At 44.0% G+C, this 24995-nt stretch overlaps 3 protein-coding genes across 3 annotated transcripts; 1 reads left to right on the top strand and 2 right to left on the bottom strand.

Annotated features, from left to right (window-relative positions):
- Positions 1-221: 221 nt before the first annotated feature.
- Positions 222-757, bottom strand: LOC3289787 (uncharacterized). Its single transcript, XM_560120.2, has 2 exons — positions 390-757; positions 222-312 (listed from the first exon to the last, which is right to left on the bottom strand). The coding sequence occupies exons 1-2, from the start codon at positions 755-757 to the stop codon at positions 222-224; spliced, it is 459 nt and encodes a 152-aa protein (XP_560120.2).
- Positions 758-3745: 2988 nt separating this feature from the next.
- On the bottom strand, positions 3746-8837 carry LOC133393091 (uncharacterized protein K02A2.6-like). Its single transcript, XM_061656499.1, has 2 exons — positions 7800-8837; positions 3746-5783 (listed from the first exon to the last, which is right to left on the bottom strand). The coding sequence occupies exons 1-2, from the start codon at positions 8438-8440 to the stop codon at positions 3923-3925; spliced, it is 2502 nt and encodes an 833-aa protein (XP_061512483.1). The 5' UTR covers positions 8441-8837; the 3' UTR covers positions 3746-3922.
- A 9067-nt stretch (positions 8838-17904) lies between these two features.
- On the top strand, positions 17905-18678 carry LOC4397779 (uncharacterized). Its single transcript, XM_001230461.2, has one exon. It carries the CDS (start codon positions 17905-17907, stop codon positions 18676-18678), a length of 774 nt encoding a protein of 257 aa, XP_001230462.2.
- Positions 18679-24995: the final 6317 nt, after the last annotated feature.

Raw genomic sequence — 24995 nt, forward strand, 5'->3', positions numbered from 1 at the left:
TCCTTGCTCAAGTAAAAATAAACGTGAACCTCGAATCGATATACAAAGATTAAAAAAAAAAAAACAAACTTTAAATTGCACATTTCACTTGCATTCGAACACTATTCTTCAGCGTGGGTATCCTCTTCACTCTGCCAGGATGCATGCTTCGCTGATAAACGAAGCTTTAGAATGAGCGATATGGAATCCAACAGCGACTGGGCGAAAGCACGTGGAAGACATTACACACCCAACCAGACTCTTGGGAAGAGGGATGTGGCAGCCGCTGAGGTAGCCACCGCCGGAATAAATGCTGTGCTCAAGTCGATCGGACTGGGAAATGGTAGGAAAAACACATCACTGAATGAAATTTTCCACTTCCACGCACACAAACACACACTCATACTTACACAGCGTCAGTGAACGGCAATAGTTGGTTGGACTGCTTCACGACCTTGAGACGAGTATCGTCCACCACGGTGTTGTCCATAATGCGGGAGACGAAAAGAGCCTGTTTATCGCTCTGGTAGCGCAATATCGCCCAACCGAGCGGCTCTCGGTCCTGATCCCGCAGCACGGACACATCCCTCAGGAGGCCATACGTCCCAAACAGTTCGCGCAGCCGCACCGCTCCGAACGACTGCCCCAAGCCGGACACGCGCACGTACCCACCGAGGAACCGGTTCGTCTGCAGGCGCTGGAACTCGGCCGGCGAAACTGGTGCTCCACCGTGCACGGTGTAAGAATGTCGCACGCGGAGCGCAAACCCATCGCCCATATCCCATCCGTTGGTACCCGTACACGGTACCCGTACACGCACCGGCCCATTACAATTTGCATCACCCGGCCTATCCGACCGAAAAGCTCGTGTAGTACTTCCTCGTCGATCCATTCACTGAAATTGGTAACGTGCAGCTCGGTGGACGTCAGGATTGGCCGGCTGGTGGTAGTAAAGCTGGCCGCCGCGTACATCCGAGTGCCCGCCAGCCAAGCACCGTTCAGGTGACGGGCCGCGTTCTCCAGCGGTTCTGGCTGGTCGTAAACGACGATTGCGCTTTTTACCGCGATGGAGAATGTGGGGCGCGAGCAGATCATCTCCCGGAAGAGGCCATATAGGTTCAACAACATACCAAGCATTCTATCGTCGTAGAGCGAGGTAATGATGCCCAAAAACAGAAAAAAGCGCTTATTCCGCGCAAATGCTTCTGGAAGTGGCACAACGCTGGCCGACCTGTCACGCACTTGGCCTGAAAAGAGCAGCACACATATCCACCACACACACACACAAGCACGGTAGCAAATTAGCTCCAACTTTTTGAATATATTTATGATGAAGCTTACCTCCTGTGTAAGCATGCATAATGTTGTTTAGTTTTTGTTTTCCACTCGCACTGCAAAAGAAATCACTTACGAAATATGCATTCATCTTGCATCGAACTTTCCTCACCGAGCTGCCGTATCGAAGTGACGATCCGAAAGGAAGCGACAGCAACATGCTGGTACACTGAAACACTCTCGCTGACCGACGCGTTTGTGGTAGATTGAGAGAGACGTTGTCCCTGTTCGCTTTCGTGTGAGCGTTGCGCCCGATGTACAATAATCCACTCGCTCACATCTGTTGAGTGCAGCGCACGTTTGACGTCACTAGGGTGTAGTCAACATGTTTTATCGTTCTACTCAAGAAATCATCAAACCTGACAGAGTGAGACAGCATGTTGGTTGTATTACTAAGGTGATGTTTCATCTCATTTATCAATAATTTTATACAAAAAAGGTGGTAGCTGTTGTACCCGATGTTGCGATAATTATTGACACCAAATTGTTTCATTCGATCTGTTTGATGAATCGAATTACAGATTCAAAATGACATTCGACAGTCATTCTAAAAAATGTCATTTGTCACAATGACACTTTTCTCGTGCCTTCCTTTGTCTTTGATTTTTCCCATTTCATTTGAACTAGATCTCCATTGAAAATGGAATCTTTTTTTTCCGTGTTTTCGTGCGAATTTCTGTACTCCTGTAATTCTAGATAAATGTTCTAATTGTTCGAGTGTAAATTTGAGTGGTTGAATAGGTAAATATTAGTAAATGCATGGTAAAGAAACGTTTACTCTGCAGGAAAAATGTCAAATGTCCTAGAACCTGTCATGAACCTATATCGTTATTGGAATCGATCATGAATCCATAGTCGTTCTGAAACCGATCATGTACTCCTACCGGTCGTGGAACCTATCATGAACGCATACCGGTCCTGGAACCGATCATGAATCCATACTGGTCCTGGAAACAATCATTAAACCTTACCGGTCCTGGAACCGATCTTGAACCCGTACCGGTTCTGGAATCGAACGTAAAACGTCGATCACGAACACATATCGGTTCTGGAATCTATCATGAACCTAAATCGATTCTTGAAACCTATCATGAACCCACACTGTTCCTGGAATCTAGCATGCAGCATACCATGCCATTCCGGTCCTCCCAAGGAACATGTTCAATCTTATCATAGTTTCAACGTTATTGTTACGGTTATTTCATCAAGTCTCCCTTTTTCATTTGCATGTCTTGTATGGCCTAATAAGACTATCCAGCATATTCTATTCCTATAACCGAGTCGTCTCGACGTCGCGTTGACGAATTTTGTGTGTTCATTTGTATGCAAAAGTTAACTTTGGATTTCATTTTCTCGCCTCGAATCGAATCAAGTTAAGATTTTTTCAAATGCCCTCAATTTGCACCAAAAGCTATGTCAAGGCTGTGCCATAATAAACAAGACATAAAAAGTGTTTTGGAAACTTCCAGTCATGTATACTTTTGTATTACAAAATATCATTTTGGCTTTTTGGGGAATTTGTTGGACAAAATATCTTCATGGCTGACACATATTGGACACACAAATGAACTATCATATCAATAAAAATGGATTCCATTGGCTTAATATCAGTATGACTTTCCAGATCACAATTTGCAGTTCTATTGTTGTGGCTAAGATAGTTTTAAACAGCATACAGCTTTAATAAGCACTTGTGCAGACTAACAAGATTTAAGACTCTCCACGTTAAGGTAGTGTCCGAGATACGCGGAACCTGGTATATAAATATTTAAACAATCGTTGTTACGTTCGCAATAATTATTCCGTAACGAATGTCTCAAACTGTAATTTCGCGTGGTGCGCGATCATCTTAATCTAGAAACCGGGAACGCTACGTGTAAAAGCGGAATAAATATGCGTCACAAACACTAACATACGGCACTCACGCCTACGTACACTTATGTACTATTTATCCTCGGAAAGGATACACTAACACCCTAAAATGTATGGGCTTCCGGGGGTATAATAGGGACCGAACTTTTAATAAACAAACCATTCGGATTTTGCAACTCTAAGAAACCTCGTCTTTTTTTAATTTTGCATATTCGGATCACGAAAGAAATCTCTCATTCCTCTTCACCCCCTTCTGCGGCATAGGCTCCTCAAATTACTTGAGAGAGCAACTAGCGGGAAGGTTAATCATTGATGTCGAACGGTTGAGAAGATCGCTGTTACCCGAGCGGGTTTGATTTACAACGCCGCATCCTTCGCGTGGCCCAAAGATCCGTTCGCCCTAGTAACAATCGTGGTTTTATGATTTGATACAGTATCAGTTAATAGCACCAATATTTTTGGTTTGCAACTTATTACTTATTTATTTTACAAATTACATATTACATAAAATAGACGCGTTTACAAGACACGCACTGTACAAGATAAAACGGAACGAGCACGCGCTACGTCCGTCCGGGTCGGCGGATAAAAGATGAAGAGACCGATCCCGAGCCCTTCATTCCCGAACTTAGTCGAGCAGCGCCGAGCTTAGCCGAACGCGTACGTCAAGCCCTTGTCACGTGGCGACAGGGTTGAGTAGCGGTGCTGCGCTCAGTTTTCCCAACACCTCCCCCTTTTAATTCAGCCGGTACGCGCTGAACCTACGAGGCAGTCTTCTACTCCTAGAAGAACGTCGTGGTAGTCGTGCCTGCTGGTGGTTGACGTCCTCGACACCCAAGGATGGATGTGCTGCTTCCCGAAACACAGGGGCTGCCGGAGATGATGCTGAGACATCCGGCTGCGATGTGGGCACAGGCGCTGATGGCTCGGACAAGGGAGTGGAGCTTTGTTCCGTGGGCAAACCCCACTCCTCTAACAGGATCTGTAGCGGCAGATTATCTTCATCCCGCTCTCCTAGTTTCCTAGAGACTGTAGTACGACGACGGAGCTGATTCACGTGGCGCCGAAGCCTCCGTTGCTCCGTTGTGATGACTTCGTACATTACGGTGCCGATGCTGCGGATGATCTCCCCTGCAATCCAACTCCATGAATTGCCGCGAAATATTTTGGCGTAAACCAAATCTCCAGGACGCCATTTGGGGAAACCGCTATTCGCTGAAGACTCCCGTGATGATGAGGGCCGCAGCAGATGATGAACCGTCCGCGTCGCCCGGTTGAACATGACTTCGGCAGGCGTGCGTTGGTCCAACATTGGATTCGGGGTGGAACGGTATGGTTGCAGGAACAGATCCAAAGCCTCCTCAAGCGATGCCTTCTCGATTCGAATTTTCTTCAAGGCCCGCTTGAAGGTATCCACGAACCGCTCGGCCTGGCCGTTCGATTGGGGATGAAACGGTGCAGTCGTGATGTGTTCAATGTCGTTAGCGTCGCAGAACTCCTTGAAGACTTCACTGGTAAACTGAGTCCCGTTGTCGCTAACCAGTGTGACTGGTGGTCCGAATCTGGCAAATATTCCTCTCAAAAGAATGATTGTGGAATGTGAGGTTATACTTGCAGTTTTCACGATTTCGGGCCACTTCGTGAAGGCGTCAACTGCGATCAAGAAGTATGCACCATCGATTGGTCCGGCGTAGTCGATGTGCACTCGCTGCCAGGGAGCTGATGGTTTTGGCCAGGGCGCTGGTGCAGACATACGTGGAGACTTTGCTGCGGCCTGGCAAGCATCGCAAGTAGCGACGCAGCCAGTGATGTCGTCGTCCAATGATGGCCAGTAGACGAAACTGCGCGCTATCGCCTTCATCCGCTGTATGCCTGGATGTCCCTGGTGGAGCTGCTTCAGGCACCTCGTCTGCAAAGCCGCGGGGATGACTACCCTCTCCCCGAACAAAATGCAGTTCCCAACGGTTGTTAAGGCGTCCTTCCGGCTGTAAAAGCGTGCCAGATCCTTGCCGAATGTGACGTTCCTTGGCCAACCGTTCGTGACGTACCGATATACGTTACGAAGTAAAACATCGTTGCATGTAGCCTTTTCAACTTCTCTAAAACGAATCGGAAAAGTGTTTAGTGATTTTATGGCTACAGAACTTACAGCTTCCTCAAGCTCGATGCTGGCGATCATATATTCCGGGTCCGGCTTAGCATGCTTGTCAATAAGCCGGGATAGTACGTCTGCGTTGCCGAATTTGTCCGTTGGTATGTACTCGATGTGGAAATCGTACAGCTGCAATGTTAGTGCGAATCTTTGGAGCCGATTCGCCGTGTAGACAGGGATTCCCTTTTTGGAGCCAAAGATTCGTAGCAGGGGTCGATGATCGGTTTGAAGCCGGAAATGTCTACCGTACAGCATTTTATGAAAACGCGTCACCGCAAAAATGATAGCCAATCCCTCGCGGTCTATTTGGCTATATGCTGCTTCGGCTTTTGTTAATGCACGGGACGCGTGTTGAACCACTTTTGTTGACCCGTCTTTAAATGTGTGACTTATTGTTGCACCCAGTCCGACGGAGGAGGCATCTGCGGCTACGATGATTTCAGCTCTAGGGTCATAGTGAGTTAAAAGCAGGTCAGATGTTAAAATATGTTTAAATTTGTTGAAGGCCTCCTCGCACTGCTTCGTCCAGAGGAACTGGTTACCGTCCTTTAATAACTCGTCCAGGGGGTACCTCAAATCCCGCATCCTGGGAACAAATTTGCCATAATAATTAATAGCACCCAAAAATGAGCGAACCTCCTGTATGTTTGTTGGTGCTGGTAAATTATTAATCGCATTTATCTTTGTCGGGTTGGGTCTGATTCCATTACGATCGATCATATGGCCGAGGTATTCGATTTTCTGCATCTTAAATGCACATTTCTCGGCACGGATAGTGAATCCAAACTCCCTTATGCGTTGAAGCAGATTGGCCAAATTTGTATCGTGCTCTATTTCGGTTTTGCCCCCAACGACTACGTCGTCCATGTAACCTGACGTATCGTGCAGACCGGCGAGCATCGTGTCGATGATTTGTTGAAAAGCCGCGGGCGCGATTTTTATGCCGGGAGGCAAACGGTTATAATGGTAAAGTCCCCGATGCGTGTTTATCGTCAAGAGAGGTCTGTAACACTCCTCGATCTCGACTTGCGAAAAAGCGTCCGACAAATCTATTTTGCTGAAATATTGGCAGTGGGCTAATTTCGCAAAAATATCGTCTGGCAATGGTAGGGGATACTCGTGAGGCTGCAACGCATCGTTTAGCCCGGTTGAATAATCACCACATATTCGAACGTTACCATTGCTCTTACGAACGACGACGATTGGAGCGGCCCAGTCGGAGTAATCAACCGGCGTTATTATTTTAGCTTTTTCTAGCCGTTCGAGCTCATCGTCGACTACTGCCTGCATTGCATATGCAACTGGCCGTTTTGGACGGAAAACGGGTCGACTATTTTCTTTCAGCTGCAATCTGATTTGCGCTTTCGTGCAGAGCCCCGTGCCATTAAAAACTTCCGGAAAACTTTTCTGCAGATTCTCAGGGATATGCGTGTGAGTAGAAATTGTAGCACAAAACGTATTCATAGGAACTGATGCAAGCTCGAAAAGATCCACTAGATCTGCTCCTAATAAAAGAAGCTCACCCGGCGCCACGCGAATGATCGCTGGTTTTGTGACATTATTTATTGAAACTGTTGATGAAAATTCCCCCAAAAGCTTCAGTTCTTCGTTAGAGGCAGTTTTCGCATTTACTGAAGGCTTCACCAATGATGGTTGCCCTAATTTCCTCCATGCTGTTTCGTCTATGACGGTTATGTCAGACGCTGTATCCAACTGCAGGAGTATGACCGTTCCATTGATGGATACATTGACAAATTTGCGGTTTGTTTGTACGCTGCACACCCTAACGGTATTAGTAGAAAAAAATTGATTTCTTCCCCGGCGAACACCTTTTCGATTGCGACAGCGATTTTCCCGATGACCAGCCTTGTTGCATACTCGACACTTTTGTGTAGCTTGCGGACAATCTTTTACCCAATGCAGTTCACCGCACAGCCAACAAGGATTGGACGGCTTATCGTTTCCTGATCGGCCATCGTGATTTCCCCAGCGCGGGCGTGATCCCTTTGCGCGAAAATTCGGCTTGTTCTGCCGATCGCCTTTTTGTATTGCATACACTTGCTCTCCCTTTTCGCCCACAATCATTGCATTGTCGAGTTTTAAATTTGCAATACGGTTACACTCCGCCGAAAGCTGCTCGAGTGTTACATCAGCGCGCTCTTCTATGCGAGTGAGCAATTTGAGCCGAAAATCTTTATCCGTTTCCTCCTTTAACCCACACACAAAAACGAGACACTTAAGCTGCTCTTCGCTCATCCCTTTTAGCTGGAAATCGACACACGCTCGATTGACACGACACGCGTACACCAGAAAATCTTCGGAACGGGATTTATTGAGCTGCATGCACTTATAACGCTTACTTAGTAGCGATTCAGCCTTGCCAAAAATTGATTTTAGCTTCTCGATTGTGGCTTCTAGCGTAAAATCACGAGGATAACGGGGTAATATAAAATTAACGTACCTTTCGTGCTCCATTGCACCCAGCTTACGCATGAGCAGCCTCACCTTTGCGGAATCGTCAATCCGTGCAGCATCATTGATGAATAAATCCTCGTACCGTGAGTACCAGGCCTCGAACGTGATTCCAGCTTCGGCCTTGAAGCGGAACTCGGTGATGTTACTGGCCAATGCATCAAGGATTTGCTCCGGGTTGGGTGGACCCGGCTGGAACTGCTGCTGTGTGTGTGATGCTGTTACCGGTTGTGATACCGGCTGCTGCTGCTGCTGCATTAATTTTGTCATCAACTGTTGCTGCATTTGCTGCATTTTCTGTTGCTGTTGCATTTGATGTTGCAAAAGTTGCATTAATTGGATCATTGAGGGCTCACCGTTTGCGGATGAATTCGACAGCGATGGCGGGTGCTGGCTTGTGGCTTGCGGGAACGATGGCGCTTGCTGGCTTGTCGCTGGCTGGAACGATGGCGCTTGCTGGCTTGTCGCTGGCTGGAACGATGGCGATTGCTGGCTTGTCGATGGTTGGACTCCCGTGGGCTGATCCATGGCAGGAGCGTTGGGCAGGAGGGGCTGACCATTTACCGGTTGCAGAAACACCGGTCCCGGAACCTCGAAATGCTGCGAAAGTCTTCGCTGCTCTTCATCCATCTCGATGTCTTCCGGACTCGTGTCCTTTCGGCGCCGTTTACGCGTTGACGGAATTTTGCACACGTATTACTTTACACTTTTTTCACTACTAAAGTCTTTTTCCTTTTTACTCGTCGCCACTTTTATGGTTTGCAACTTATTACTTATTTATTTTACAAATTACATATTACATAAAATAGACGTGTTTACAAGACACGCACTGTACAAGATAAAACGGAACGAGCACGCGCTACGTCCGTCCGGGTCGGCGGATAAAAGATGAAGAGACCGATCCCGAGCCCTTCATTCCCGAACTTAGTCGAGCAGCGCCGAGCTTAGCCGAACGCGTACGTCAAGCCCTTGTCACGTGGCGACAGGGTTGAGTAGCGGTGCTGCGCTCAGTTTTCCCAACAACCATGATTAAAAACAAGCTAATTTCATTTGATTTTTCAAAATCAATAAGAAGCGAGAAGATGTTTGCATTATTCGGAATCGTATTTAATAATGTATACCGGAGATGAAACCACCCACCCGCATGCAAAATGAAAATAAACTTAAATCTATAATGGCTGAAAACCGCTTCTCCACGTTTTTCGTAAATAGCGTAGCTCAGGTATAGTCTGTATAGTGTGTTCCAAGTTCCTTAATATGCATTTAATGAGATCAGTTGATCTTGATGCTTCTTCTTCTTCTATTTGGCATAACGTCCTACGCGGACATGCCGGCCTACACCAGGCTTTCGAGACTTAATTCTTTACCACGCAGCCGGATAGTCCATCCTTGCTACGGGGGAACGGTCCATTCTAGGTTTGAACCCATGACGGGCATGTTATTGAGGCGTTCGAGTTTATAAGCCAGTATTATAAGCGCCTTCAGAGCGTTTTAAAGGTTTTACAACTTTAGAAACTGTTAAGCATCTTCGAAAGTCATGTTAAAACGATATGTTAGTACACTCATAGTAAAGCATTCTTTAGACATGTTTAAGCGTAAAACGTGCAGGTAATGTTTCTTGGACTGGAACGTATCATGAACCGATACCGGTGCTGCAGTCGATCATGGAGCGATACCGATCCAGAAATAGCTCCCGATTTCATTCATATCATAAACCAATACCTGAAACTGTTCGGAATTCGGAACGATACCTGACCTAGTCCGGGTCAAGAACTGAAACGGTTCCAGTTCCAATTGATAAACCATACCCAGTAGTAATTTAGAAATAGTGTACGAATTCAAAAATCGTAGGAGTTCACGGTACAAATTAGCGTAAAAGTTACCATACAAATTAAAAAAAAAAAACTTGTAACATGAATAAGAATATGTGTTACGCGAAAATGTCATCCATAAGTATTACTTAAGTTAAACTGGTTTCTGGGTCGTTTATTTCCAAACAAAACAAACGGTCTAAATTTTCACCGCGAGTATATGTGTGTATTTTGATATTTCGAAGACATATTGTGCAGTCAAAACTAAAAAAATCTAAAATCAAAACAGGCGGAGTATAATATAATAAATAAGCCCAAGGTTTTTTTTCTAAACATTTGCTTCAATTTTATTCAATAATTTTGATTTACCAAAAATACAAAATTACAACTCTTTATCCATGTATCGAAAATTGCAAGACTACATCCAACATCATTGAAACACACAGGTCTTTATCCAGTTCATTCGCTCCCTTCACTCCCTCTGCTGCTGCTGGCAGGTATCGGCATACCAACTCAGCTCATCGCCAGCTCCACTGCTCAACAGCTTAAACCTACGGAAGCAAAATACATAACATTAGCAAACTCATCAACAACCACACTAGCTTCTTGCCCACCGACCTCCACACGTGCACAGCGATCTTCGCCTTCCGCTGCATCTTCCGAGGCCTCCACGATGGCTTTATCGTGAGCTTCATCGTGAGCTTCGTCGTGAGTGGTCTCTTGCTCGACGTGATCCTCGTCCACGATGTTTGCCTCTTCCAGGATTTTCTCCAAAGCTTATAGCTTGTCACTTTCAGCTATCGGCTCTCCACTAATGTGTTCACTTTCACCTCGCTCCACAATGTCGCTCATTGCATCTTCTAGAGCCTTCTTGATCTTCGACTGATCTTCAACCAGCTCCTCGTCCTTCTGATCTTGAGCGACCTTATGCTTATCCCGTTCCTGAACAAACGATATCAAATCACTCCCTGGCTCAGTGGCCTCCTCTGCAGCCCACTGGTGCAAAGGAATGCTCACGTATAAGTCTCCCAATTCGAATGTTCTCAGCTCCTTCTCTGGGGTGGTAGCCATGGCTCAGCCGCTGTTCTGCACACTGAAACACTTGAAACCGCTCACGGATAATGTCACTGGACGACAAACAAGAATTGTAGCGCTCGATAGGGAAAGTTCCACTAGCTTAGACTTGCACTTAGAGACTTGCACAACGCTCGCCACGAAGATGTTACTAGCTTCACAATATTTGAACAACGAAAGGGTGCGTGCGCAATGAGCGATCGGCTTTTATAGCCCTCTAATGCACAAAACATGTCAATGTGTTTATGTAATTGTATTCTTAGTGTAAGTGACCAACCGTGTGCAGTTAATTGCCTGACTCATTCTTGATACTTCCCAGGGTTTCTCAGCATTAGTTTCGTTAAAAGACAGTATAGGTAAAATCGTGTAATAGAATGATAATAATGTTTTAATTTGTGTATGATCTGCATCGAACATCTGTGTTTTGATACGTATGTCAGCCTTCCGTGGAGTGTTGTCTTGGTTATTAGTTGAATTTAACTTTATCATGCTCGAAATGGGACCGTTTAGAGTGATATTCTGTTCGTATTTGATTTACTTTGTATACCTTGCGCTGGAAAGCCCTGCCCAGAGCACAGTTTTGTTCGGTACGTGCCTATATGATCGCAAACATCGTTCGCTCATTGTACGCAAGTGTTCGCGTAGAGAAGATGGTGCGATGAGTAATCCTTCGCCACAACAGCGTCACTTCGCTGTACAGGATTTGCTATCGCTTCAATAATTTCCGTAACAATATAAAAGGACACATATCGTTTCAATGCAAATTACAGACAGCTTCAAACTCCTTTCATTCATCAAGTTTTTATTTAATTTCTTCATAACCAGTCCCTAACCAAGCCGCTTTAAAATTTAACATATGGGCCATGCACTATTACATTCACTTCACATTACATGTGTGTGATCTCCAGTAGGCTCTGATGTCCCGATGCATTAGCATTTTCTGTCGCATTATCTGGTAAGTTCACAACCGGAGGCATTCTTGCAATGTAGTTTCAAACCGACACCAATTATACGTGACCAAAGAGTACTTGTTCTTTATTCAGGAAGGACGGCTTTGCCGTATGCTTGCCAAAGAGTACTTAATTCGAGGCAAAACAGTTTTTATGCACCTGAAAGATACACAAATCCCCAGACTAGAAAACGCTCAAAAGAGCAATCAGCAAAGCAATAAAATGGATTATTACATTTTCTTAATGCTCACCAAAGCAAAGAGCTATGACCGTTTTTGCGTTGACGTTGAGAAGCATTTCCAGGTGTAGATGACCATTGCCTCTCTCATTTGAAGGCATTATTGTCAGACACCCAACATATCTGCTTTTCTGCTCCTTTTTGTTGGGATTTAATGAGCTAAGCGTGAGCATAGTTTGCCATCCGAGGGGTGTCACGCTGAAGTCATCCACAAATGATGCACAAAAGTAACCACAAATATCAAAAGAAATGTATGTTTCCACCGCAAACTGCTCCCCGGTAGCTTTAATGCTTTCTGCCGACACCCCAAGAGAGCAGGCTTATGGGTTGCTTTATGGCTCTTTGTGAACACTCTCAAACGCTCTACACTCGAGAAATCCTTGGAGAAAAAACGTACGCTATGAATCGGATGTATCGTATGTACAATTTGCGAACAAATTGTTGCACAAATAAATATCTGAATTGGTATTCCAGTAACGACAAAAACGTTAATGATAAAAATTGTAAAACAGAATGGATCTACTCTTCCCTTGAAGTTAATAAAATATCGCTTTCGCAAGGTTATCTTTTAGACGCTGGAATCAATCATCCAAGATGTTTACATTAACTCTGCCAACGCACCATCGTAGCTGCTTCCATCCTCAATAAGACGCAATGGGAAAGTCTTGGTTCACAAGGGTGCGAGAACGTCATCATAAGATTCTGCTTTGTGGTGTATATTGTAAATCTAAGGCAACAGTTTTATTGCAAAAAGAGATGGTCTTGTCTCCACTGTACGCATTGAAGCTGCTCCCAATAAAGCGAACGCATAGAAGCAACGATCGATTTTCGCTGTTTGTCACGGATTGAAGCCTTGCGATCTTCGTCCATCCATAGACCGGGTATCGATCACATCGATACGGCTCCAGACACGGTGAGCTGTACGATACCAGTCATCAGTTCTCTTTTGTCATTTGTAAAGAGCAGACGTATTCACGCGAGAAAACAAACCAAAACAATTTAAAGACAACCAAGTTCAAGTACAACTAGGATGACCAGTGCAGAAAGAAGATGGGAGAATACGCTTTGTATTAGCTTTGCTGATATTGAAGTAAAACCATCAAAAGAAGAGATCTATGATCTAATCTTCAAGATGGTTCTCCCGACGGACAAGCTAATCCGAACTCACCTACATTTCATTCGGAGCACGGTGTATCTACAAATAGTTACACTAGAGCAAGCGCAAGCGGTAGTGGAGAGGAATAAAGGTAAACACGGGAAGTGCGGAAACGTGTTTAAGCCATTTGACATCGAGATGGAGGATGGTGCGATCGATGTTTTCCTTCAGGACCTGCCCTACTACATAACCGACGATGAAGTTCGAGCAGAGATGGCTAAGTACGGGGAGATACTTAGCATACGCGAGCTACGGCATCCGGAAGGAAGCCGGCTTGCTGGTATCTAAATGGGAACACGGGCAGTGCGCATGATACGCAAACTACTGATAGCTTCATACATCACGATCGAAGGAGAGGTGACAGGTGTAACTTATCGCGGGCAAGTCCGCACCTGTGCGCATTGTCAGCTGCCAGCACATCATGGTGTGGGTTGTGCAGTCAATAGGATGGAAAGAGCAGCACAGAATTCGTATGCGGATGCGCTTAAATCACCTGTTTCCAAACACACAACAAAAAAACACACACACCAACAACACAACCCATCGGTGCCTCATGTTAACCTTCAACAAAGGCTTGAAAAGGTTACTCAAGCAAACACACAAGGGAGTATAAAACCAACAAACGTGCCACAGGCCGCTACACAAACCGCGGCTTCAGCACAACACACACACACGAACCGATAGTTCTTCTAACAAAAACAATACAAAAAAACGCAGGCGAAGGCATGGAAATAGTTCAAGCAGCGAACAGTGAGGATGTAATAATCTTCAAAACGCCGCTCGATATTCCATCCGATCCTCTCTCAGAACCGACAGAAGAGAATAACACTGGTACAAAGCGACCCACAGATGATAGTCCGGAGAGTGATGCATCCTCTTCTTCCCAGGGCTCGCAAACCAAACGTAAACCCGGACGCCCACTCAAACATCCTAAAACGATGTAAGTACCATTTATATGTAAATCCACTGATATATATATATATGTATAAAAAAGCTCAGTTATAAATGGCTAATGAATGTAGTTATAACATTGGTTCAGTGAACTTGAATACCATATCCAACAAAACAAATATAGACGCCTTGCAGACATTTATACGAACCACTGATTTAGACATTATATTCATGCAAGAAGTATATCAAACCAACTTAACAATCCCTAGCTATAATGTCGTGACAAATGTAAACGATACCATGAGAGGCACTGCAATTGCGTTACGCGAACAGCTTAAATACTCTCACGTAGAGCGCAGCTTAGATTCTCGTCTAATCTCCATCCGACTCGAGAACACTGGTACGCTCTACAATATCTACGCTCCGTCAGGCAGTCAACGGAGAGCAGAGCAAGAAACATTTTTCAGCCACACATTGCCGTTCTACCTGCGAAACGCACAAGAGCCTGTAATTCTCGCGGGTGATTTTAATTGCGTATTAAAATCAAAGGACGCTACGGGTGGAGGGGATGTAAGTCTTGCGCTCCAGAACGTCATTAACAGCATCGATCGTTGCTACGTAACCAAAACTCTTAGCACAAAACTTAGAACGACAAATATGCAAGTAGTCTCCTTCTCAGATCACAAGGCACTAACAATCCGTCTCACCCTCCCGATTCCTCCAGCCTCGCGCAGAAACGGATACTGGCAACTTCGTGCTCACATACTTTCTAACAAAGTCCTAGAAGAATTTAAAATTCAATGGGAAAGATGGACAAGGCAAAAGAGATTTTATAACACATGGATAAAATGGTGGGTAGAATGTGCCAAACCCAAAATAAAATCTTTTTGACTAATGAAAAATACAATGACTTTCGCTTGCATCAAAATGTTCTTCAAAAACAGCTTAGCTCATCCTACGAAAAATATTTACAACAACCAGCTGAACTAAAGAATATAAATTTATTGAAATGAAAAATGCTTGCTCTACAAAGACGTTTTTCGCATCATTTTACACGTATAAATGAAACATTTATTGATGGAGAAAGTGTCTCCACATTTCATCTGCAGGAGCGGAGGAAGAGACAAAACATCATAACCAGTTTCCAAACAGGCGAAGGCATAAGCTTAGAATCAGTGGAGGAGATTAATAACTACATGTACAGAAAATATTCTGAATTATACGCTGAGAGGACACCTGACACTCAAAATAACCAATCAGTACAACACACGGAAACACCAAGTAACAATTTCTCCAGCAGTCAAGTAATACCAGACGATTGTGTTGAAAACAGGAGTTGCATGAATGATTTTAACAGGCATGAAGTCCTCTTTGCAATAAAAAAATCTGCTTCACGTAAATCTCCTGGTCCCGATGGGATTCCAAAGGAGTTTTATATTTGCACTTTCGATATAATATCTCGAGAACTAACATACGTGCTGAATGATGCTCTTCAAGGCAATATACCTAGCTGCTTCGTGGATGTAATTATTGTGTTGGTGCAAAAGAAAGGAAGCACAGCGGGCCTTTCAAATTTTCGTCCAATTTCTTTATTAAATTTTGACTACAAACTTCTCTCAAGAATGCTTAAAATACGTATGCAGGGAATAATTGAAACATGGCACATCATTTCACCATCACAAAAATGTAGTAACAAACCGCATAATATTTTTGAAGCTGTTCTTGCTATCAAAGAGAAAATAATAGACTTCAAGAGAAAGAGAATCAAGGACAAACTCGTCTCTTTCGATCTCACTCAAGCATTTGCTCGTGTAGATAGGAGGTTCCTTTGGACAACGATGGCCTCCTTGGGATTCAACGCAAGATTAATAGAACTTTTAACGTATATTGGAAATCAATCCTCGTCACGGTTACTAGTAAATGGACACCTCTCCCCATCGTTTCCTATCCAACGATCCGTAAGGCAGGGTGATTCCTTGTTAATGATGTTGTTTGTTTTGTATCTTCACCCGCTCCACACCACACTCGAAGGCCTTTGTAACAATCAGAATGACCTGATCAATGCTTATGCTGACGATATATCGGTAATTTCCACCTCCCTTAACAAAATCGAGCTAGTGCGACAAACAATAGAAACATTCGGGTACTATTCTGGTGCAATGCTAAGTATGGAAAAAAACAACAGCACTAGACATAGGACACATCACCACCAATAACACAATAGAAACACCATGGCTTCGTACGGTAGAACGACTACGACTTCTCGGCATTCTATTCACCAATAACATCCGTGAAGCAATGAGCAACAATTGGGACATAGTCATAGAAAAATTCAGGTGGATGGTGTGGTACCACAGAAGAAGAAACCTTAATCTATGCCAAAAAATCACGCTGCTTAATACATTCATATTGCCCAAGGTTTGGTTTACAGCCTCGGTGTGTGGTGCTCGAGAAATGGACATAGCACAAATAACGTCACTTATAGGCTTATTACTCTGGAGTGGAAGTGGATGTACTAGAGTTCCTCTACAACAACTTGCTCTTCCAAAACTGCGTGGAGGACTAAACCTTCACATTCCAGCCATAAAAGTTCCAGCACTGCTATGTAACCGATATATAACACACAGAGACAGCCTTTGCGTAAGCTCCGAGATAATTAATAACGTAAATGAAGCAAATGTCCCAAGCAGCTATCCATGCCTAAAAACTGTAAAAAAACATATGGTGGGTATACCAATTGGATTGGAGACCATAATAACGACAAAAAGTCTGACAAAAAAGATAACAAAGTCTCTACCAAATCCCAAAGTATTTTTGGAGACACCAACAAGAAATTGGCGCAGGGTCTGGCATAACATAAGCAGTCGAAAGCTAAATTCCGAACAAAGATCATACCTATATCCACTGGTGAACAATAAAATAAAAAATTGTGCCGATCTTTTTCGTCATCACCGCATTACATCACCAACATGCCCACACTGCCCAATGGATGAAACAATCAAACATAAGTTCAAACGATATCAGTCCCAACAGACAACTATCTTACGAAGATCTACACGTTCCTGAGTTAAGTGGTTTAAGTGCACCAACTTGTAGTGAAATACTTCGCATATTTTCAAACTATATCATCCACATCATTGGAAACAATGATCCTGTGGTTGATTTAGATGTCCTTTCCTGTTGTCTATTGTAAATAATGTAAAGTAAATAAACACATGAAATAAATATTTTTATAAAAAAAAATAAAGCGAACGCATAGAAGCAACGATCGATTTTCGCTGTTTGTCACGGATTGAAGCCTTGCGATCTTCGTCCATCCATAGACTGGGTATCGATCACATCGATACGGCTCCAGACACGGTGAGCTGTACGATACCAGTCATGTCAGACCGCCGGAACGGTGTCCGATGATTTATGGCCCCCGCGCTGGTCTTGCGTTTGCAAGATATTCCAAACGGAGCAAAAATTATATGATCCATCCCAAGAGCATTGCCAACAGCTCAATGGAACAATAGCTGACAAACAATAAAGGAGTGTAGTGGTAGCACAGCGAAGTTAGGGTTAAGAAGTCACTCCGGGATGGGGCATTAGACTTTTGAGATTGCAGTGGACGCAATTGCGTTCGAACATTACCTAGTCACATAAACAGATGCACAACTGGACACTCTAACCGGATGATGTGTGCATGAATGTGCATGTGAGCACTTCAAAACACTTTCGATGCGTACCTTCTTGCGCTAGAGCGTGGCTCGCATTCTCTCTTTGACCGTGCTACTGATCGGATCTGTTTTTGCAGACTCAGCTTTCCATTATTGTGTGAGTATTGGAATATAGTGCCTTTGCAAAGCTGCTCCGTTTTTATGTATGTATGAGAGTGGGTGTGTGTTTTTTGGTTTTTATGGTGCTAGTCTTACACTAAACTGCATCTAACTGTATGTTCACGTGTATCCCCTGTACAGCCGTTATTGCAAGCAATGGAGCGAAAAGCTACCCTCACGCACGTGTACGTCGGAAATCTGGCGCCCAACGTAAACGACCAGCTGCTACGCCGCTACCTTTCGAAGGCCGGGACCGTAATCTCAGCGAAGATCGCACGAAATGCAATGACTGGAGAGTCCTTGTTGTACGGCTCGGCCGTGTTCGCGACCACTCGGGACGTCCAAAATGTGATCCGCCGACTGAACGGAAAGGTGTTCCACAACAAGCCGCTGCTGGTGTGCTCGTATGGGGACTGTTCGAGCGAGCTGCACCACTACCAACGCACTGTCGTAATCGGCAACAAGGAGCAGTACCTAACGCATCGCGCCATTTGCAAGCGGTTCGCACCGTACGGCCGAGTTCTGTTGTGCATGCAGCCCAAGATCCGGCACCATCCGTCCAACGCTGTGGTCGTACTGTTAGAATCAGCGGAGGTGGCCAGTCTTGTTATGAAGACCCGCCACGGCTGCTGGTTTGTCAAACCATACAGAGAACAAATGAAGCAGGTTCGCTGGGGAATGGAGACATCCGAGCTCGAGCCCAAGCGGAATCCCTCGCATGGTGCTACCAGCAGTGAAAGAAAAGTACGTGGCGCTCGATCGGACGAACCGAGGCCAAGTCAGGCTGTTATACCCAAACTCAACGTCACTACCAGACAACAGGCCGGGCGTTTTGGTCGCAAAGCTTCCAAAGCTCCTTGGAATAAAGATGACGATGCAATGTTTGAAAACTTTGGAAATCTGGTTGTCAACGATGATGTATTCCAATAATAATAACGCTCAATATTCATTGATTTGTACATACACTGACTATCTTTGAGCACTACAATTTTATTAATATCCCATTTGATAGAACTATTCAGCTCAATGTTATTTCGTGTACTCTACTTTGATTATAATAACGCAGCATTCTTATTGAACTATTAAACTTTAATATTATTTAATATATTCAACAACAGCTTCAGTTTGTTCAATTGTCACAACGCACCCATTTACTTGAAATAAAGCTTACTCTCCTTAGTAGCATGTAGAATAAGATCGAGTCTTGTTGCATTTCAACAATAGCATCCTGAAACGATTTGCTTGAGCAGATATCCGAAAACTCATCCATTACTTGTTTCACGGGGAAAGAAAGGTTGAGTGCGGGTGAAATTACCATGCTATGGTTACTGACATACAGTTTCGCGCAGATCGTCTGAGCGTAATTGTCTGCCCAGGGTTTGCCGGACGAATTATTACATGCAGCAGTGCGGTTATATTGCACCCGATTGCTTTGCCGGGCGAACATCTCGGCGCAAGCGATGTGATGTGCATCTCACTACAGAATAAGTAAATCGAGGAAATTGTGGAGATTTATTTATTTATTTATTTATTTATTTATTTATTTATTATTAAGTTACGTTATCGGGCAATAGGCCTAAATAACAGATACATATTCTTAATTAGTAAACTACTTAAACATAAATAACACTAGCCCTCTACAACTGACAAAGGCGAGAAACAGGGATATGAAAATCTGCAGATGATTCAAGTCTATTGTAGCTGACACACATTTTAATTAAAGGGTCGTTAGCGCCAAATGAAGAAGATCGAAATGGGATCCTGATTAAAGACCTGCTTCTAAGATCCCTAGTAGGTGCAGAAAAGCTGATCAGATTTAAAATTTCAGGTGCATCAATAAGCCCATTTAATAACTTATGCATGAAAATACATTGAGCATTCTTTCTCCTGTGTTCTAAAGTTTCGAGATCAAATAACTATAATATAATACAGATGACCGCAGCACACTGTCTTGACCAATTTTGTAATTAAAAGTTATTGGAATCCTTTTCTTAGGGAAAGTAATGCAAGTTACATTTTTGTACATTCACAAACATTTCGTTATCATGGCACCACGTCAAAAAACGGTTTACGGAATCTTGAAGTATTTCGCAGTGATTTGAATTGTCAACAGCAAGGAACATCTTAAGATCGTCTGCATATAGTAAAACATTGACGTTATTATTTGCAGCCCGTTGATCGTTATGAATCTGAACAAGAATACAATTAATTAACTCGATGATCGAATGAAAGCATATCCCAACGATTTGGCATTGTTTTATCTCGAATTTATTTAATTGTACATCATGACTATCGAATATGGCTTTTAATAGAGAAACAATGGGATATCAAACTTAGAAAAAAACATTTTATTTCTAGTTAAACTGACTCATGCACAATACATCTGATAATGCACGGAAGTTTCCACGTTATCTTGCTTGCTAAAACAGATCGAACAGATCGATACAGTCCAATGCACTGGCAGCGCAGTGGATGTTTTCTACGTCTTCTTTTTGTCACCAATCGATCAGTGCCTTGTTAGATTTTCTTTTATTTTCCTGTGAAGTATTTTCCATGGGCCGGTCTGGTGGTACAGTCGTCAACTCGAACGACTTAAGAAAATGCCCATCATGGGTTCAAGCCCAGAATATACCGTGCCCCCATACGTAGGACTGACTATCCTTCAACGGTAACAAAAAGTCACTGAAATCCAAGCCCACTTCACTAGTGGGTACAGGCAGGCCTTGACCGGCAGCGGTTGTTGTGCCACTAGACGAAGAAGAGGAAGTATTCTCCAGCAGCAGTGAGTATGGAAAGGCTGACGCGAGAATGGTCGTCTGAGCTTTGCGGGCATTATGTTTTTGGTTTTCGCACACGTGCTATCTTGCCGCTGCTCGTTCAGCGGTCGTGTCGTTCTCGCGCTTAGCCGGTACAACGTCCGATATAGACAAGTTGTCTCGCGCAGACAGGTGGTAAGACGGGTCTTGTCACAAGCCACGAGCTTCTTTTGAGACATATCCGTCCTTAACCGCCAAACGGTACACGGCCTACTTACATGTAAATGACTAACAAGAACAATTCGTAGCATGATACAGGATTGCTTCATTAATGAGTTGCTGAATTCAATTTTAATATTTGATAAACTAAGCTTCAAAGCTTATTTGCACGAATTTAGAAACTTCAATAACCGAGAGTTTGGGGTTATAGTTCCTGTTAGAAAACGAAGTGGAAAATAATTAAGTGCCGAACACGTTAAAGGTTTTTTGTTATACTTTAGCTGTTGCCAAAAAATTAGTCTGTTTATTCCGCCGGTTCGTTTACGATAATGCCAGAATTTGTCTTTCGAGACCGTTTTATCGTTTTTCACCTAGCTTTTTCTCCCTTTTTTCTTATCTCTTTTTCTCCTAAACAATTCCTAACGCTAATGTCGACAGGTCGTTGGAACCCTTCTATCATGCTGTTGTAAGGTTCCAACAGTTCCTCTTGTCCTTTTTTACCAACGATGAGCAGTATTGTATCAAAATGTACGAATATAGGACAATTTTGAATAGAAATCACTATTCAAATTTAAATTTAAAGTATTTAAATTTACAACAAATATGCTCGACCACGGCAATATGCCGGAAGAAGCTCTCCAAAGCATCGGGGTATTGACCGAGCAAAATAGACAAAAGTAAATGATAAAACAGCTGGGACTTAATCTCTTTACTGCAAACGAACACGGTGGAAGACGAAAAAGCAAGCGAGAATGAGAGAGAATGTGGGACTAAACGAGAAAGAGAAAGTGATCGTTTGGAAGACAGCATGTTCTTGGCCGCTTGGTTCCATTCTACTGATTCTTCTTCGGCCCACTCCATCACCCTCTTTCATACTTCCTTCGCAGCATCATTCGCCGGGGACTTTCAAAGGTGCTTGCGATGCGACGCAAACCGTATGTTTTCGCATAACCACCCCCGGGGGCATGTCATAAACCGTCCGTCTGCGTCGGACGGCACAAACGGCGGCGATCGCGGTGCCCAATCGATGAATGAAGATCACATATCTTCATCTGTCGTGTTATTTTACGAGGCTTTATGGCATTCGTCTCTCGTGCAGCTCGAGATAACTGTGAGCATTATGGCTCGTAAAACGCTGGAAGTTTGGTCAGCAGCTCCAGAGCGCCTCAGTGGCTTATATCCATTACTGCATACAATTATATCCCAAAGATCGTGTCTGTCTGTGGCATTGATAATGCCTTTAAATTAAAACAGTTCCAAAATTGCTTTTTCTTATTTATGATTTATTTCACTAGCGAAACAAGCATTCTTGAACTTCACTCTCATCACCGTAACAAAACCCGTCTTGGTGGAAGAGTTTCCAGTGTTATATTTCTAATATTTCTAATATTTCTAACGAAGCTCGTATAGACTGATAATGGAAATGGTATGCGATTGGCAGTAAGTACAATGGTGAGTTATTCTAAATTCATCCAAATAAGTGTGAAACAACCTTCTTCTAATGCACTGAGCTCCACTCCTTGCTCAAGTAAAAATAAACGTGAACCTCGAATCGATATACAAAGATTAAAAAAAAAAACAAACTTTAAATTGCACATTTCACTTGCATTCGAACACTATTCTTCAGCGTGGGTATCCTCTTCACTATGCCAGGATGCATGCTTCGCTGATAAACGAAGCTTTAGAATGAGCGATATGGAATCCAACAGCGACTGGGCGAAAGCACGTGGAAGACATTACACACCCAACCAGGCTCTTGGGAAGAGGGATGTGGCAGCCGATGAGCTAGCCACCGCCGGAATAAATGCTATGCTCAAGTCGATCGGACTGGGAAATGGTAGGAAAAACACATCACTGAATGAAATTTTCCACTTCCACGCACACAAACACACACTCATACTTACACAGCGTCAGTGAACGGCAATAGTTGGCTGGACAGCTTCACGACCTTGAGACGGGAATCGTCCACCACGGTGTTGTTCATAATGCGGGAGACGAAAAGAGCCTGTTTATCGCTCTGGTAGCGCAATATCGCCCAACCGAGCGGCTCTCGGTCCTGATCCCGCAGCACGGACACATCCCTCAGGAGGCCATACGTCCCAAACAGTTCGCGCAGCCGCACCGCTCCGAACGACTGCCCCAAGCCGGACACGCGCACGTACCCACCGAGGAACCGGTTCGTCTGCAGGCGCTGGAACTCGGCCGGCGAAACTGGTGCTCCACCGTGCACGGTGTAAGAATGTCGCACGCGGAGCGCAAATCCATCGCCCATATCCCATCCGTTGAGCTGCAAGTGTGCCTCCTCCGTGTCCATGGCCGACCTAAACGACACATACGCCTCACGGTACCCGTACACGCTCCGGCCCATTACAATTTGCAACACCCGGCCTATCCGACCGAAAAGCTCGTGTAGTACTTCCTCGTCGATCCATTCGCTGAAATTGGTAACGTGCAGCTCGGTGGACGTCAGGATTGGCCGGCTGGTGGTAGTAAAGCTGGCCGCCGCGTACATCCGAGTGCCCGCCAGCCAAGCACCGTTCAGGTGACGGGCCGCGTTCTCCAGCGGTTCTGGCTGGTCGTAAACGACGATTGCGCTTTTTACCGCGATGGAGAATGTGGGGCGCGAGCAGATCATCTCCCGGAAGAGGCCATATAGGTTCAACAACATACCAAGCATTCTATCGTCGTAGAGCGAGCTAATGTTGCCCAAAAACAGACAAAAGCGCTTATTCCGCGCAAATGCTTCTGGAAGTGGCACAACGCTGGCCGACCTGTCACGCACTTGGCCTGAAAAGAGCAGCACACATATCCACCACACACACGCACAAGCACGGTAGCAAATTAGATCCAACTTTTTGAATATATTTATGATGAAGCTTACCTCCTGTGTAAGCATGCATAATGTTGTTTAGTTTTTGTTTTCCACTCGCACTGCAAAAGAAATCACTTACGAAATATGCATTCATCTTGCATCGAACTTTCCTCACCGAGCTGCCGTATCGAAGTGACGATCCGAAAGGAAGCGACAGCAACATGCTGGTACACTGAAACACTCTCGCTGACCGACGCGTTTGTGTGAGATCAAGAGAGACGTTGTCCCTGTTCGCTCTCATTTGAGCGTTGCGTCTGATGTACTGCATTCCCACACATCTTTTGAGTGTATTGCACTTTTCAGCAACACCAACAAGTTAAGGCTGTGTTGATGACTTTCGCTAAGTAGCGCACGTCTGACGTCACTTGTAGAAGCTCGTGGCGGTCCTTTCCCCCGTTGATCAACGATTTTCACAAAACACAAAAGAGGAATAGTCATTGCTATCAGCTACAGCAAACTCATTTGACTACGTGGGCCAAGATCGTATTTGAAATAATAACACACAAATAGATAACGCGCGCGGTAGATGTTTATTGGTTTATTGTTTATTGGTGTTCCAAATATTGGTTCGAGAGCAGTTCATGCTGGGATAACAACTTCGTTCAAAAGTTAAGGACTTTTCTAATATTCAACGTTCTCGTAATTTAAGAAACAAATTATGCAAGGACTTTTGTCTTAGAATATTTCCAGTTGCGGGATAGGCCATGATATTAACCGTCATAACCGAGCTTGGCCATACCATATCTCGGTTGCTTTAACGATTTCAGAATAGTCTTTATTGATTAAATAAATTTGATACAAATGTATTGAATAAATTTAATGTATCTATCTATTAGCTCAGAGGACTCCAAACTACTGCTGCAGGATCGTATGCGGCCCGCGATGAGTTTTAAAGGTTTAAATTAATAGCTTAGTTTTTTGGATTAATTAATCAAAAAATATGATTTGTTACTTTTGACAGATGAAAATCAAGATTAATTAGAAGAAAGCTGCATACATATGATACATTCAGTAAGTATTTTCTAAACAAAATAACATTTGAGCTTTCAAACATTCTAGAGGTAACGTCAACATGGCCCTCAAAAACGTTATTTGTAAATCAATGCGGGCCGCGAACTGGAAAGTTTGGAGACCACTGCGTTAGATGAAAGAATGCAGCCAGACCTCACGCGCTCTCTCTGGCATAAGCCGACCTTACTCTAAAGAGCCGTGTGTGCCTGAGAACGATCGATCGGTGAAGATCGTTTCGGCTGTATTTCGCACTGTCGGCACTTCGCATCGAAACAGCTTATCTAGATTTGAAAATATATTTAATGAATATTTAAACAACCTGAATGTTGTTTTTACAACGATTTTATGCCAATATGCCTTTTAGTACATCCCTAGAATATCATCAATAA

Source organism: Anopheles gambiae, chromosome X, assembly GCF_943734735.2.
Source record: "Anopheles gambiae chromosome X, idAnoGambNW_F1_1, whole genome shotgun sequence".
In the NCBI taxonomy this organism is placed as follows: domain Eukaryota; kingdom Metazoa; phylum Arthropoda; class Insecta; order Diptera; family Culicidae; genus Anopheles; species Anopheles gambiae.